The sequence below is a fragment of the Martes martes genome (assembly GCF_963455335.1).
Source record: "Martes martes genome assembly, chromosome: 15".
Lineage (NCBI taxonomy): Eukaryota > Metazoa > Chordata > Mammalia > Carnivora > Mustelidae > Martes > Martes martes.
In genome coordinates this window covers 41,415,046-41,433,152 of record NC_137903.1, presented here as the reverse complement: position 1 = coordinate 41,433,152, position 18,107 = coordinate 41,415,046, and the positions used below count along the sequence as shown (strand labels likewise).

The following is an 18,107-nucleotide window of genomic DNA, read 5'->3' as shown; positions in this document are numbered from 1 at the left end:
ATCCCACTCTTTCCTAGCCTACGGTGTTTTGGTTGAGAAACTGAATAGTCATATGGAGAGTTCCCTTGTATGTGATAAGTCGGTTTCTTCTTGCTGCTCTCAAAATTCTCTTTGATTTTTGACAACTTAATTATAATGTGTCTTGGTGTAACTCTGTTCAGATTCTAACCATCTAAACTGTAATATGTATGTATTTTCTCATGTGATGGTATCCTATATGTCCTGTAGGGTTTCTTCACTTTTTTTCATTTTCTTTTTGCTCCTCTGACTTCATAGTTTCAAATGACCTATCTTCTAGTTCACTGATTCCTTTTTATGTTTGGTTGAGTCTTTTGTAGCTTTCTATTAAAGTCTTCAGTTCAGTCATTGTATTCTTGACTCTAGCATCTGCTTTTTGATGGTTTCTTTGTTGATTTCATTTTGTTTTCCTAATTTTATTTAGTGATCTGTGTGTTCTTGTAGATTACAGAACTTCTTTAAAGGAATTATTCTGAGTTCTGAATTCTTTGTCAGGCAGTTCACAGATTTCTGTCTCCTTAGAGTTAGTTATCTGAGCTTTATTAGTTTCCTTTGGTGGTATCACGTTTACCTGATTCTTCATGATCCTTGATTCCTTGCATTGTTATCTGCATACTTGAGTATGTGGTCTCTTCTTTCACACATTACAGTTTGCTTTGGCATGAAAAGACCTTCACAAGTTAGCTCAGCTTAGGGTACTGGATGGACCAGTTGGCAGTATTCACGGGCAAGCAGAGTCTAGTTGGGTGCTCATGCTCTAAGGCCAGGGGAATGGTATTGGCTGGGCTACACAGTTGGGCGAGCCTACTGACTATGCTCAACATTCAAGTAAGACCAGTGGGTGGGCTCTCTGACCAGGTGGGACTGCTGACCAAGCTCCACTGTCAAGTGGGGCCACTAGCTGGGCTCTGTAATCACTTTCAGATGAACAAGGTCGGAGGCTATCTTCCTTGGTAGGGTAGTACAACAAGTTAGACTCCACAATTAGGCAGGGTTATGAGCTGGGCTCTGAAATAGCTCATAGTCAAGTGAGGTCTCAGGCTGTGTCAGACCAGATAGTGCCGTGGGCTGGATTTTGTGTTCAGGTGGGGCCCAAGGCTGTATCCCAAAGTTAGGCAGGCCACAGGCTTGGCTTCACAATCAGGTAAGCTATTGGCTGTGCTCTGCTGTTGGCCAGGGTAACTGGTTGGGCTTTCTGGTCAGAAGGTCTCCAGCTGTGTCCCACAGCTGAGTGAGGCTAGAGACTGTTCTGTGGTCAGGCGGAATTACTGTTCAGGCTTCCTGATTAGGTGAGGCTGCAGACTATGTTCAGGAATTGGGTAGGAGCATAGCCTGAGTTCTGTGGCTGGGAAAGACTTCAGGCTGGGCACTCTGGTTTGGTGGTACTATAGGCTAGGCTTTGAGGCTGCCTAGGGTCACTGTTATTAAAGGCCAGAGGCTATGTTCAACAGTTGGGCAGAGCTCCTGACTTGGGTCTCTGCTTGAGTGGGGCTATAGGATGGAGTCTGCAGCAGCTCAGATTCTCTGGTCAGGACTGAAGGCTAAGCTCAGCAACTGGGTGGGGCTATGAATTTGCTCCCCTGTCTGAGCAGGGTAGTAGAAAAGGTTCCACAGTTGGTCTGGCCCATTGACTAGGGGTCCAAATCAGGCAGAATTCCCAACCAATATACTATTTAAAAAAAGATATTAAGATGTTGGAACACAGTGGATCTCTAATACTGAATATCTATATTTGTTGTATATAAGAGCTTTGTCACAGAATCAGTTTTGTTTTATTGGGGAAAGGAGGAGATAAATATTAAAATCTCATAATTTAAGATATCAAAATATTATCCATGGTTCTATGAATTACAAAACTAAATACCTGCCTTATACGCATAATCTGAGAATCAATCATGATGTAATCATTGTTTGGTAACAAACATTGATAAGGATCTGCCATCTGTACTAACACTGAATAGAGACAGTCACCAAGCTTCCCTGCTTCTTTCTGCAATGAACCATGAGACAAAGCAAGTCTAAGTACTTCAAAAGTCTTTAAGGCTCATCTGATGTAACACACCAAAATGTATTTCAAAGTAAAATTACATGTTGATAATATAAACTAATCCCCTTGTTTGGATAAAACTAGATTTTTTTGTTCTGCATGACTTGTGTTTCACATGCTTTTGTAATAAATCTATGTTTTTCCATGAAGGCAATCTTTCATTTTCTTCCACAAAGGTAAATGCTAGTGAGAACTTTGAAAACCATGAACTCATGAGTGTTCACTTTCTATTTACAATATGAAAAGCAAATAAAATGAAAACATCTATCTTTTCATTTTCCTTTTAAATCAAATAATACTGAAATACATTTAAATTGAATGTCTATTTATAAGCCATAAAACATACTGTATAACATACAAGTTTGCTGTATGTAATCGATTTAAGCTAGTGGGACAAAGGTCCAAAGGAAAAGGCTGGGCAAATAATTAAGCCAATTCTAGAACAAATAGCAGTAAACACCATTTTTAAAGGCATTCATTCATAACCCCTTTTGATCCTCATAAAAATTCTGTAAAGTAGATATTATTTTTACATTTTAATATTAACTGGTGAAGTTCAGAGAAGTTAAGTGATTTTCCAATAACCACACATTTATTAAGCCTGGATTTAATTCCATGATTGCACTTTTTTGTGCCAGATACAAAATAAGACCCTTGAGATTCATAATATAAAGAATTCAATATTTACAAAAATCCTAGAAAAATAATAATATCATCTCCATTTAATAAATGAAGAAACTGAAGCTCAAAGAGTTTAGGAAACTTGTTGAAGGTCATAGAACTTGAAAGGTATTAAACCGCCATTCAAATTCATAGTTGTTTTTATTATCTGTGAAGGAGTTCAGCTTTGAAAGGGCAGAGAAACCTAAGATAGTAGTTAATGGGAAGATCAAGAAAGTTTTTTGTTTGTGTTTGTGTTTGTGTTTTTGTTTTTTAAGAAAGTGAGAGAGAGTGTGTGTGCTTGCATGCGCATGGGAGGGGGAGGGGCAGAGGGAGAGAGAATCGTAAGCAGGCTCCATACTCAGCATGGAGCCTGACACAAGAGGCTCGACCTCACAACACTAAGATCATGACCTGAGCTGAAATCAAGAGTGGGACACTTAACCAACTGAGCCACCTAGGTGCCCCCCCAAGAGAGTATTTTTTAAAGGTAAAATATCTTGAGTGTATTTACTCATAGGGCAATACTGAGAAATGACTCAAAAGCCCTCATACAAGAATTAACTTAGAACAGGAAAATTTCTTGCATTTTAAGAAAAACAATTTGGGAGTATAGAGGGACTTATTCAAAATACACTAAAACTCTTATTGTAAAGATATCACTAGTGGATGATGTGATGTATCTGTCTAGCATCCTATCTTGCTCTCATCTAGAATCATATACCTTTTTCCTGTAGGCAGAAGCTGATCCAGTTCAGTATCAGCAACAAGATGGACTCAAGACCTGGGCCAGGCCAATCAGAATATCTTACTGTCCTGGCCTCAGTAACTGACATAAACATAAACATAAACATAAACGTACACATAAACATAAATGTAAACATATAAAGACACTAAGAAGTCAAGATCTTGTTGTACCTTAGATTCTCTGGAAAAAAAAAATTTTTTTAAAGGTTTTATTTATTTATTTGACAGAGAGAGACCAAGTAGGCAGAGAGGCAGGCAGAGAGAGAGAGAGGAGGAAGCAGGCTCCCTGCCAAGCAGAGAGCCCGATGCGGAACTCGATCCCAGGACCCTGAGATCATGGCCTGAGCTGAAGGCAGAGGCTTAACCCACTGAGCCACCCAGGTGCCCCTCTGTGGAAATCTTTTAGGAAAACTAAGAAGTAGCTATGCTTCTCATTTCCTAAGTCCATTCGTGAAATCCTGCCTTAAACCTAACCTTTTTGGGGGATTGCAGTAAAGGATTTGTAATTTTTAAACTTTATTTTATTTTTAAATGCAACACACAAAAATGCATAGAAGTTAAATGTATACTTTAATAAGTTACTTGATCATGAAGTAAAACCAAATAATTATAAAGACAAGTGCAGCTACCACCCAGGTTGAGAAACAGAATACTTGGGGCGCCTGGGTGGCTCAGTGGGTTAAGCGTCTGCTTTTGGCTCAAGTCATGATCTCAGGGTCCTGGGATCGAGCCCCACATCAGGCTCTCAGCTCAATGGAGAGCCTGATTCCCCCTCTCTCTCTGCCTTCTGCTCTGCCTACTTGTGATCTCTCTCTCTCTGTCAAATAAATAAATAAAATCTTAAGAAAAAAAAAGAAGAAACTGAATACTTTCAATAATCTTAAAGATCCCGGTATGTCCCACCCCAATCAGTCAAGAAATCACTATCCTGACTATCAATAATCACTTCATTGGTGTTATTTATACTTTTCATCTAGGTAGCATCCTAAAAATAGAATTTAGTTTTGTCTGCTATTGAACTTCATATGAAATGGAATCATACCAAATGATACCAAGTATACTTTGTTTTCCAACTAAACAATTATGTTTGTATGATTCATTCCCATTAACTTACACTGTGTAAAACATTCGTTTCATTGATATAGTGTTCTAGTATTAAATATATCACAATTTTTCCACTTTAACGTCTAATTACAATTATAGTATTAAGCATTCTAATAGTGGACATTTGAGTTGTTTGTTACAAACACTGATCCTGGGACAATTCTAATACACAATTTTGGTATACATGTGTAAAGATTTGACTAAGATGCGTATCTAGGAGTGGAATTGCTAGGTATGCATATCTTTGTCAGATAAAGCCTTTGTCAGTTTCCAAAGGAACTGTGCCTAGTCATAGTGTTTTTAGAAAATTCAATAATTTTAAACATTCCGGATTATCCCAAAATAATCCTTTCTGCAGTTGAAAAGCTCCCATACATGCCCATAGTAGTTAGTATACATTCAGTAATTTAATCTTAAAAAAGAACATGATTTTCTGAAGGTCAAGAAAAGTATGTTACATAAAAAAATTTAAAACTACTTGACAGTATGTTAGCAAAATATATTGGGTTAAAAATTATTTAAAATATTTTATATGATTTTTAGAATAAATGAAATATATAAAAGGACATTATTTTATTTCCAAATAAGCAATAATTAATACTACAATGATGATTATTACTTATCTGTGCTATAACATTCTTGACCAACTATAAAGGATAAATTTCTTGTAATTCTATCAATAGTTATAATAGCATCTACTGTGATAAACAATTCTTCTACTGCTTAAAATACGTGTTACAAAGCTATTATCAAAGCATCAGGAAATTTCCAAGCACCAAGAGGAGCTAATTATTACTTATAACTACTTAGACAATGGAAAACCTTAAAAATTCTAAACTTTTGTTTTTTGAATACTTTCACTTTTGATCTTCCTTTCCTCTTAGGCAGTGAATGTGAAATATAAATGACCATGAGGGAGGAAAAGACAGCATTCCCAAAAGAATCAGGTTCTGACAATGATTAATATGGAGCTGCCAAAGGATGTCTGGCAGCAGAAAGAAGCAAGAAGCAACTGCTTATGTAACTGATAAAAAATTAGTCAGTAACACCCTAATAACGTATCTCCCTAGAACTTGAGATAGTGTATTTGATGAATTATTTAAGCTAGACTGTATTCTTCTACCTGTTTAAACCACAGAGGCAAAAATAGGAAAAAGACAAAAATTACAGTTAATTTCTCTCATTTGAGTTAGTTAATGGATGGGTTGGTCAGTTAATGGAATATGCTAATTAAAAGAATTATGGCATATACTCTCAATTAAAAATTACAACAATGTTTTTCATTAACGCTATGATGAATAATTAGTGAAACTTTCCTGAAAGGTTCTGAAGGTATTTCTATATTTCCAGTTGTTTTTATAAGCCATGGCAACAACTGCATAATTCTATTATTGTAGAAAGTATGCAGAACTGGACTATATTTCTATCCATCTTGTGACATAGTTTGAAAGCGGGTTTAAGGTGCTGACTTGGCACGTGACCCTTATCATATGAGGGTGAATAACGTAGAAAAAAAATTCTAGGTATGTGAGTTTTCTAGTTATCTGGATCACTGACTCTTTTGTCATGGGGAGGTATTTCCCAATAAATATGAACTCATACTTAACTAACCCTCTGTTCAATCCGAGGACAGATATCCCAGGGAGATGTTCTTCTCACTGAAGTTTAACCAATCTATTGTAATGTGTTTAACAGGGCTTCAGGTCTAAAATGTTAAATAAACTGATATATGCAAAGATTACTTTGTAGAAGACGAAATTTCACCACCCATGGCTTTAACTTCGATTATCACCAGAGTGATTAGAGGAAAGGTGATTCCGAACCTTGGTGAACACACGCATGTCACTGCGTGCAGTCTCCAGGCCCCTGTGTAAGAGAGCTGACTACGTCAGACACTTGGTGGCTTTAGTAGCAGAACAAGGGCTCTGGGAATTTGTGACCATAAAGTGCTTGATTATCGCAGGGAATACCAAGAAGATGGGGGAGATGTCAAAGAAAGAAGGCTAAGAGGAAAAGATCAAGAAGACCATAAACAGATGATAATGCAAAGGAGGAAGAAATCAAAGCTAAATAAAGTGATTTATCACAACAGAACCATTGTATATCATTATTTTCATCAGAATCAAGTTCAGAATTAGCACTGTGAATCTACTGTAATCACTCTTCCTTTCCAGAATACAAACTTAAAAGAAATGCTTTTGCTTTAAACTTGCCAGACCTCTTTGCTGAGTTTGACAGCAGACACGGCTTCTACCTTACTGAAAATCCGAAATTTGCCTAGAATTCCTATTCCTCATCAGCCCTTAAATATCCAGAATTCCTGGGCTCTGGAATTCTATTTTTCTTAGATGATCCGATCTACTCTTGTGATTTCTTCGTCATCATCAGTCTCCAGTGTCTGCCTAGTTGGTGGATAGCTTCATTCAGATGTCCCCCAAAATATCCCAAACTCAAAGAATTCAAAACAAAATTCATCGTCAACTCCTAATCATTTTTCTCCATTCAATCTCAATGGATGTATTTCCTATCTCAGCTAAAAATACCATCAGTCAAAAAAAAAAAAAATACCACAAGTCATCCAGTCACCAAAGCTAGAAAATTAGACATGTTACTTTTGACTCTTCCTTTGTCAATCCTTCCATAAAACTTACCAATTTTGTATCCTGCATGTTTCTTAATTAAGCTTCTTTCTCTCCGGGTCTCAGTATCTCTCATTTATATTGCTATTTCCTAACTGGTCTCTCTGCTGCTTCTTTTCCCCTTTAATTTCACCCTCCACAGGGGTGAAAGAGGAATTTATCTGAAATGAACATCTAACTATCCTTCCCTGATTAATGGCTCCTCACTAGCTTTAGAATAAAGCCCACGTTTCTTGACATGATTACAGAGTCTTTATGGTTCGGTCCCTGCCCATCTGACCATTTTTATCTCAGACCTGTCTTTGTATGCATTTCCTATAGTAGCTGAGAAGAAACTGCAATTTCATATTGTTCCCTTTATATACTGTGACCTTCTGTGTTTCCATATATTTGCTCACGTTGTTCCTCTTCTTTAGCTATCTCTGTTCCCTCCCTTTCCCAACCTCAATTATTTCTGTCTGGGCAAGGATACCATCTCCTCCAGAAAGTCTTTCCTGAAAGTCCTGGCAGAGCTGGGTTGGGTAATTCTTCTCTCTGTACTCTTACTCTGTGTATTGCTTTTACTTAGCATACTATAAGTTCTTCTTTAGTGAAAATCAGAAAAATCAATAAAGACATGGAAAAAGAATAAAAATAATAAGTATGTGCCCGCAGTACTTGTGCTCTATCCTGAACCAAAGGGCCTTTGGGAAAACAAATGATAAATTATTCATATTTGTAATTCCACTTCCTAGCCAAGCACTGACAGACTGATGATCAATAAATGTTCTGTTAAATGAAGGTGACTGAGATGCAAAAGAGTATACAAAAATTAATTATAGAAAAGATAAGACTTCTTGCCATATTCCTTCATAATGGCTCTCGTCCAGCTTGTATCTGAGCAGTTACATTGACTTCTTTCATTCTAGAGGGTTCTCATAAAAAATAACTCCAAATAACCAATGTATCCCCTTCTTGTCAGCATTATTAATTCAATTGAGAAACTGTCCTGTACCTGACATCAGATCTTTTACTTTATCACCAAAGGTACATTTTTAAAAAGAGGTGCCATGTGTAATCTCCATCAGATAAATGGAAAATAGGACAGAAGAACAAAACCAAGTAGAAAATAAAATAAACTTGGCAGCACCATGCCATTTATCACATGGAAAATTACTCACATGCAGGAGCAATACAGCAGCCAGAAAAGACTGTCCTTGACAGTACCCGATGTCTTCATCATAGACAGAGTAGGCCTAGAGAAAAGATGAAGAGAAAAAAGTACTATACATTCATAGATTTTAACACAAGTTAAACTTATGTTAATATAAGTTAACATTGACCCTGGGCTGTCCACCACATTTTCACTGGTAATTCGACTTAAATGTGTGAGTCATTAGCACAGTGGGATCCCCCAAAGATGTTGTACAGTTCCTAAAGCAACTCTAGATGTCCCATTATCCCCAGGTTCATCTTTAGAATCTGGAAAAAAGAGATGATCACAGCACCTAATTTTAAAAGCTCCATTATGGTTTGTAGTCAGGCAAATGACACCATGGGAGGCTGAAGCAAAGAGTAGAAGAGGGCAAGAAGGTTCTAGAGTTGATGTGGGAGTTTTGATGCAAAGACAAACATCCCAGTTGTGCTGTTTGAGTCCTGGACATGTACCCCATTACATGGGTCCCATCTATGTGTTGTGCTTCATTTCAGTGAGGGATTTTCCATTTAATGTGCTTAATAAAATGCATTATGATTTTGTGAGTATAAAAGCTGTCTCTGGGCAGGGCGGGGGCTCGTGGGGGGAAGGGAGGGAGAAATGAAACAAGATGGGACCAGGGAGGGAGACAAACCATAAGAGATGCTCAGTCTCAGGAAACAAACTGAGGGCTGCTGGTGGGGGGCGGGGGAAGGATGGGGAGGCTGGGTGATGGACATTGGGGAGGGTGTGTACTATGGTGAGTGCTATGAATTGTATAAGACTGAGGATTCACAGACCTGTACCCCTGAAAAAAATGATACATTATATGTTAATTTAGAGGGGAAAAAATAAAAAAAAGCTGTCTCTGTCCAGGGCAGTGGTTAGCAAAGATTACTAGGAAGAGTTACCATGGGGAGGAGGCTAAGTGTGGTAGCTTCCATATGCCAAGAGTACGGGACTACCAGAGTACGGGTACTGGAAATGCATTCATATAATATAAACTTCTGTGTCTGGCTTCTTTTACTCAGTATAATGTTTCGGATATTGCTCCACGTTGTTGCCTGATATCAGCAGGTCATTCCTTTCCACAGAGGAGGAATATTTCACTGTGTAAACATTCGACAACTTATCCTTTCTCCTGTTGAACATTTGGATTTTTTCATGTTTGCTTAGTATGACTATAGCTGCCATGTATACACAAGGGTCTTTTTACGGATATAGGTTTTCATTCTCTTTAAGTAATGACCCAGGAGTGAAAGTTCAAGGTTTAAATGCCAAGTGCATGTTTAACTTTATAACGAAGTATCTTCCAAAGAGGTTGTAACTCAAGCATCACACACACACCAGCAAGCTGTGAGTACTCACTGCTTCACATTCTTGTCAATATCCCACCCTGCCAGTCTTTTTCCTTTTCTTAATCCCTGTGGTTTTAATTTGCATTTCGCTGAATGCTAACAATGTAGAGTGTATTATCATGTGCTTTTAGGCAACTGAAACATATTCTTTTGTGACTGTCTGTTCAAGACCTTGCCCATTTGTTTAATTAGGTTGTCTTATTACTGTTGATACATGGGAGTTCTTGATACATTCTGTTCATGAGTCCACTGTCAGACATATGCGTTGTCAATATTTTCTCCCTATCTGTACCCTGCCTTTTCACCTTCTTAACGGTGTCTTTTGAAGTACTATTGTTCTCTTTTAATCTTCTTCTGCTAATGATGATATTATCACACTCTCTCCTAATGAGAGAAAAATCAGATCATGCAAACATTACCTAATGAATCTGAAAGAAGCTTTTTCTTCATTATCACCAATTTCCAGAGCTCTGCCTAATTTTAAAAATTGAAAGATGCATTAGCATCCTTTTACTTATTTAATTTTCTTTGATTTATACAGTTACGGTTCTGATTGCTTGATTCGTACTTTTATCTAGACCTCATCATGGGTGTGTGTATTAGGGGTTGGAAGAAGGGTTAGAGAGAGGATAGAAAAGGAACAAAAAAGGATGAGGGAGGCCAAATATTCTAATACTATCCCAATCTGAAGCATTTGTGATAGTTCTCTGTCACTACCTTTTTCATGAACAAGGAACTCTGGGATTTGCTGATGAGAGAGCATGTTACATGAATGATGACTATAATTTCAAGGCTTTGCTTTCCCCATGAAAGATGTCAGCTAAAGATTCCTTAAAACGATGAATCTCCAAAAGCCAGTCATGCTTCATCAACCCTGACATCATTTAACAAATGTTTGATCTATTTACAGAAGTATATTTAACATTTATTGAGAAGTGTGCTGTTTATAGGCTCAGCATATAAGTTCAACAGAAAATGCAGGTCCATGACACAATAGCCAGAGGAGGTATGAATTAAGTGACTCCAGAGACTACTCTCTAATTAGAGAGCTAAGGACGAAAGTACAAATCGGTAATGCAATGATCTTACTTTCTATTTGTTTTATGGCTTTAAGTTAGGTTAGAAGCAAAAATGACTTTTCAGAGGCCACCTACTGAATTGATTTTACAATTCACAGACACAAAAAACAGTGTTCTAGGGGTGCCTGGGTAGCTCAGTCAGTTAAGTGTCTGACTTCTCCTCAGGTCATGATCTCGGGGTCCTGGGATCCAGCCCTGTATCAGGCTCCCTGCTCAGCGGGGAATCTGCTTCCCCTTCTCCCTTTCTCTCTGCCCCTCCCCCTACTCGTGCTTGCTCTCTCTCTCTCTCTCTCTCAAATAAATTTTTATTTAAAAATAAAGTAAAATAAATAAAAAACAGTGTTCTAGCAAGTTCTTTCCCTTGGAGTTCTTCCAAGCACTGTCTGGCTTTAGTCTAAGCCTTCTCTAACTGAGGTGAACTGAATCCTTTCCCTCTATTCAAAACTTGCCCCTCTTTGCACCAAACCTCTCCCCAATTCCTTACTTTAATTGCATCTCTGGCCAGATGCCTGCTCAGTCTGACTTTTAAAAAACATCTGGGTACCACTTCTGTGATGGAGGAGTAGCTCCTACTGGGCCAATCTTCCCTCTGGCAACAAATTTAAATTGTATCTGCACAAATACATACAGCAGTTACCCTGAAGACACTGATGGGCTAAACGAAAGCAGTCAGAACCTGGAGGGGAGAACAGACTCAGAAGAGGGGATTGACAGTGATAAAATTCCCATTCTGTATGGCTTTTGTGAAGATCAGGCACCAGTGATAGCACACTGGATGGCTAAAACTTGGATGTGAAACTGCAGTCTTATTGGCTTGAAGAACCAGAGAACAGATTAGGAGAATGGCTAGAAAGGGAGAGTGGATATTCTGGAAAAAAGAGTAACAGAAGAGAAGCCTTTACTACACTTATTGTAAAATTATAATGCTCAAGACAGTATAAAACTGAAACAAGCACAGACCAAAAAAAACAGTAAACAATAAAAAGTCTAGAACTATAAGCACACTTACAAAGTCATTTGATTTCAACAAAGTTACCAAAATAATACAATGAAGAAAATAAAATTGATTATATATGTAAACATATAAGTATATGAAAATTGTTTCAGTGAAGGTACTAAAAAAGTTGGATATCCATATGGGGAAAATAAATGAATCTTGATACCTATCTCTCTTCATACACAAGAATTAATTTCAGACTTATCACAGTTCTAAACATAAAACTCAAACTATAAGACTACTCAATGAAAACAGAATATCTTTGTAACTTAGTGAAGGCAAAGGTTTCTTAGGACATAGAAGCACTAACTACAAAAGAATAAACTGATACAATATACATTATCAAATTTTAAAAACCTCCAGTAAGCAAAAGACACTGTTAAAACAATAAATAGGTAAACTACAGACTGGGAAAATATTTACAAATATACCTGGAAAAAGTCTTGCATCATATACATAAGGACTCCTACAACTCAATGTCAAACAACTCAACTTTTAAAAACAAAAGATTTGAAGAGACACTTCACAAAGGGTTATCTATGAATGGCCAGTAAGAAAATGGCCAAGTGTTAAACATTATTAGTCAATAAATTAAAATGAAATTAGAGCCACAGTGAGATATTACTACATAGCCACCAGAAACTAAAATTAAAAACACTGATACACCAAATGCTAGTATCCTTGGATTCTCAACCATTGTTGGTAGGAGTATAAAACAATGAAACTACTTTGTAAAAATGTTTGACAGTTTTCTAGAAAACTAAACATACACCTACCCTATGACTCAGCAATTCCAAATCTATGCATTCACCCAAGAGAAATGAACACAAATAATACAAGAAAGACTGATACAGAGCTAAGACATATTTCTAGCAACTTTATTTATAATATCCCCAAACTGTAAGCAGCCTCAGATATCCCTTACTGGGAAAGTGTATTCATACAACAAAGCACTCCTCATCAGCAAAAAGTAATGAACCACGTACACCTGCAATAAAGAACAATCTCAGGCTATTATGCTGTGTGAACTGCATCTTATATGAAAATGATTCTCCTCTCTGGGTCCACTAATATAAATTTCTACAAGTCAAAGTGATATAGGGTTAAAAAAAATCAAAACACCTGGTAGTGGGTATTATAGAAGGCACATACTGCATGGAGCACTGGGTGTGGTGCATAAACAATGAATCTTGGAACACTGAAAAAAAATAAAATTAAATTTAAAAAAATCAAAATGAAGACTGCTTCTGGGGGAAGGTCAGGGATTAACAGTGAAGACACAAGGGAACTTCTATGTCTTGGATTCCACAAGTATATGCACTTGTCAAAATTAAAGAAAAGGCACTCCTACTATTTGTGTACTTCACTGAGAGTAAATTGTACCTACAAAAGAAAACTGTTAGCAAATACTGAGCTCTAGCTAATAATACACATGTTGCACTATCAGGCATAAGATACAAAGACATAAAAGGCAATTCTGAAAAGCCTTAAAATATTAAATTGGATTAACTGAATAGAAGGGTAGATGGAATGACAGATAAGTGGCAAAGAAAATGTAACAAAATATTACCTGTAGAACCTAGGTGGTGGGTTGATGGATGTTTCCTGTACAGTTCTTTGCACTTTTCTATATATTTGAAAATTTTGTAACAGTTTTGGGGGAAAAAAAAAATCTGGGGCTGTACTCTGTCTCTCGTCTCTGCTCCGAACTATAGACTACTTTTTTGGCTGGGTTCCCAAGAATACTTCATATTTTCATTCAGCAAGTCAATATTTACTGAGCATCTATTATGTAATCAAACAGCGCATTTAGTGAGGTGGATCCGGTGATGAGAAGACATTGTCCGTGCGCCTCAGCTCAGAGTTTTGTAGAAGAATGTGGCATGTGCAGTGAAAAAGGGCACAGTGAGAGATGGAAGCTCAAAGGGAAAGGGTGAGGAAGTGTCCTAGTGTAAGAAGGAGAGTTAAAGTCAAGGGAGACATCACAGACAAGGTGATATTGTCTTAATCTTAAAAAAAAAAAAAAAAAAAAAAAAAAGGATGGGACTAAAATTGCTGCAGACTTGGCCTCACATTCTTGAAGGAAGAATATGGAGACTCTTTAGGCATGCTGCAGAGGAAAGGCATGTACAAAGGCCTGCCCTCTTTATCATGTGTCAGACGCTGTGCTAAACGCTCTTATATGTTCTCAACACTCACAACGTTTATGAGATAAGAAAAGTGAGGCTTAGAGAAGGTAGCTAACTTGGGCAAGGACACAAAGCTAGAGCCAGGATTTGAACCCAAGTCTGTTTAAATACAGATTTACCCTTTAAATACAGATGTACCCTTAGTGCCTGTATTATATCACTGCTATAGACTGTGTTCCTCCTTAAATTCATACATGGAAACCTAATCCAAAATGTGATGGTACTGGGGACATGGGGCCATCAGGGGGTGACTAGGTCAGGAGGATAGAGCTCTTATGAATGGAATTAGCTTCCTTGTAAAAAAGATCCCAGATGTGAGACAGGAAACCATCAAAATCCTAGAGAAGAACATAGGCAGAAACCTCTTTGACCTCAGCTGCAGCAAATTCTTGCTACACACGTCACCACAGGCAAGGGAAACAAAAGCAAAAATGAGCCACTGGGACTTCATCAAGATAAAAAGCTTCCACACTGTAAAGGAAACAATCAACAAAACTAAAAGGCAGCCTAGGGAATGGGAGAAGATATTTGCAAATGACACATCTGACAAAGGTCTGGTATCCAAAATCTACAAAGAACTTATCAAACTCAACACCCACAAAACAAATAACTGAATAGACACTCTTCTAAAGAAGACATCCAGATGCTAACAAACACATGAAAAGATGCTCAACATTACTGATCATCAGGGAAATACAAACCATGATGAGATACCACCTCGCACCTATAAGAATGCTAAAATTAACAATACAAGAAACATCAGGTGTTGGCCAGGATGCAGAGTAAGAGTAACCCTCCTGTACTGCTGGAATGCAAACTGGTGCAGCCAACCTGGAGAAAAGTATGGAGGTTCCTCAAAAAGTTAAAAATAGAACTACCCCACAATCTAGCGATTGCACTACTAGGTATTTACCAAAGGATACAAACATACAGATTCGAAGGGATACATGTACCCTAATTTTTATAGCAGCACTATCGACAATAGCCTAACTATGGAGAGAGCCCAAATGTCCACTGACTGATGAATGGATAAAGAAGATGGGCTATATATACGTAATGGAATATTACTCAGCCATCAAAAAATGAAATCTTGTCATTTACAGTGTGGATGGAGCTAGAGTATATTGTGCTAAGCAAAATTAAGTCAGTCAGAGAAAGACAAATACCATTAGATTTCATTCCTATGTGGAATTTATGGGAAGGGGGAAAAGAAAAAAGGGAGAGAGAGAAACAAGCCATAAGAGGCTCTGAGACTCTTAATGATAGAGAACAAATCGAGGGTTGATGGAAGGAGGAGGGTGGGGGATGGGCTAGGAGGATGATAGGTATTAAGGAGGGCACGTGTCATGATGAGCTCTGGGTATTGTATGTAAGTGATGAATCACTGAATTCTACTCCAGAAACCAATATTCTAATGTATGTTAACAACCTTAAATTTAAATTAAAAAAGAGAGAGAGAGAGAGAGAGAGATCTCAGAGTGTTCCCTTGCCTCTTCTGGCACATGAGGACAAGGCATTTTATGGCCATCTATGAACCAGGAAGCGAGCCCACACCACACACTGAATCTGCCAGCTATTTGACCTTGAACTTCTCAGCCTCAAGAACTATGAGAAACAAACTGTTTAAGCTACCCAGTGAATGCTGTTTTTGATACAGCAGCCTGAAGAGACCAAGACAATCACTTAGATTCACTCTGTGCAGAATTATTCTTCTTGGACATTTATGTGTTTGGGTCCATAGAAGATGGGAGGGCCTATCTTTTGACTTGCCATAAAGCTCAATAGAGATGAGGGATAAGACTCCACAGTCACAAGATAAAGGACAATTCTTAATAACAACGCCTAATCTTTTTAAATCCAGGACTTCTGGGTTTAGGGAAGGGGAACTTTTCTTTATGTGATATATTTGTTAACATGCTAACTGCAAGCTAAAACTTAGATATAAAAAAAGACATTTGTAAGGCTTAATCTAGTTGGTGCTAACATTTATATATTAATTTAAGTTCTTCTTTATCAAATAAATATGGAAAACACTTGATTTTCTTTAAGCGAGCCACTGTTATCCGTTGATGGGATGCTAACTTTGAAAATAAGTTTCCACGGGGTTGTGAGACTTTCTTTACGAACCCAATACACACAACAGCCACTATTGCTCTTGGATTACCTTAAGATCATTAGGAAAAATTTTTAGTGTTACAGATAAATTATGTCTAATGATCGATCTCAATCCTTTCTCCCAAAACACGTAAACCTTTACTAGGTTGATGTGGGAAACATACAATCATATTTCTATTTTGTCCCAGGAATGGACAACATACAGGACTATTTCATCAGACAAGCACACTTACAGGTAAAGAGGAAGGAAGCTCAGAGTCACAGGAAAAATGAAAAGGAAATCAGATGTTCTCTAAAAAGACAGAAAGGCTGCTATATGGGCATACAAGAAAGGATCAAACTTCTAAAACAGATCCCCATTTAGCTCTTGGCACTGCTAAAGCAACTGATATATTTGCTGATTTACTGGCTACTGATAGACAAGCTGTTTCAACCATTACCTACAATGAGCTTCTGCCAACATGAGATCAAAACAAACAAACAAATCAGCCCTTGGATTGTTCTTGGCACCAACAGCCCTTAAATGAGTGTGTCAGGGAAACAATCAAGTATAAAATATGCGGAAATAAATTTATTTACAAACTAAAAAGAGGTCTGTTCTCATGTAATCTAAGAGATAAAAAGAGATACCAAGGAAAGTAATTTTTAAGTAATGCCACAATAAGCTAAATAAAAAGAGAGCACAGAGTTACAAGAATCTTAAGACATGTGGTAGTCTAAAAGAAATTAGGGTAACATTTAAAGCAAAGATTACTCAATATAGTACTTAAGAATACAAGTGGCTTTTCAAAGAATCATTTAGCATTAATTTCTCTGTTAAAAAGCCACTGACATTTATTTATTAATAACTGCTACTCACTGTTCCATGTATTTATATATATTAATTTATATTTAATATATGTACATAATACAACTTTCCAAGGTAAATACTATTTCTTTCTTAAAGATTTTATTTATTTATTTGACAGACAGAGATCACAGGTAGGCAGAAAGGCAGCCAGAGAGAGAGGAAGGGAAGCAGGCTCCCTGCTGAGCAGAGAGCCCGATGTGGGGCTCGATCCCAAGACCCCGGGATCATGACCTGAGCCGAAGACAGAGGCTTTAACCCACTGAGCCACCCAGGCGCCCCGGTAAATACTATTAATATAGCCATTTTATAAAAGAAGAAACTGAAGCACAAAGAAGGTAAACAACTTGTCCAAGCTCACCAAGTTAGTAAGCTCCAGGCCAGAATTCAAACTCAGGCAGCCCAGCTCTAGGGCTCAAGGTCTTAGCTACTATTAATCTATAAACTCTGGATATTAGTGATTGTTGACATATATGGCAGAGTTCAGGTAAGCAACCATAAACTTAATGATAAAATATAAATTTTTCTTTTTGTGCTGTATTGAATTCATACTCCTAAACTAATCGGGGAGATGGCTTTATTTAAAGAAAGTAGAAGAAAGATAATCACAAAATTTAGAATAGTGGCTGACTCTGGTGGAGGAAGACTGAATCTGAGAACAACACCGGTAAGTATTCAAAGATACTAGTAATATTATATTTCCTAAATTGTTGGTACAAAGATGTTATCTCTATATTGATTTTTAAAAATTATAAATACAAATTGTTTTCTCATTTGAATGTATATTTCGTAATTTTTTTAAAGATTTTATTTATTTATTTGACAGAGATCACAAGTAGGCAGAGAGAGACAGAGAGAGAGAGGAGGAAGCAGGTTCTCCACTGAGCAGAGAGCCTGACACGGGACTTGATCCCAGGACCCTGAGATCATGACCTGAGCTGAAGGCAGAGGCTTAACCACTGAGCCACCCAGGTGCCCCTATTTCATAATTTTTAAAATTTAACTAAAAATTTTTGAAAATTACTTATTAGTAACTTCCCATTGAATGGTTCGTGATAAGACTTCAATTTGGGTCACATCTCTAGAATATAGATTATGAAAGTCACACAGATCAAGGCTTCGCTGAAGTTTTG

At 37.4% G+C, this 18,107-nt stretch overlaps 1 protein-coding gene across 2 annotated transcripts in view; it reads right to left on the bottom strand.

Moving 5' to 3' along the window:
• RABGAP1L (RAB GTPase activating protein 1 like) overlaps positions 1-18,107 on the bottom strand; it is a 757,100-nt gene that overhangs the window by 272,387 nt on the left and 466,606 nt on the right. For both annotated transcript variants that reach the window (XM_080824387.1, XM_080824388.1), the window contains exon 15: positions 8,376-8,450. In XM_080824387.1, the coding sequence (XP_080680513.1) occupies positions 8,376-8,450 (75 nt within the window). The remainder of the gene's footprint in view (positions 1-8,375; positions 8,451-18,107) is intronic.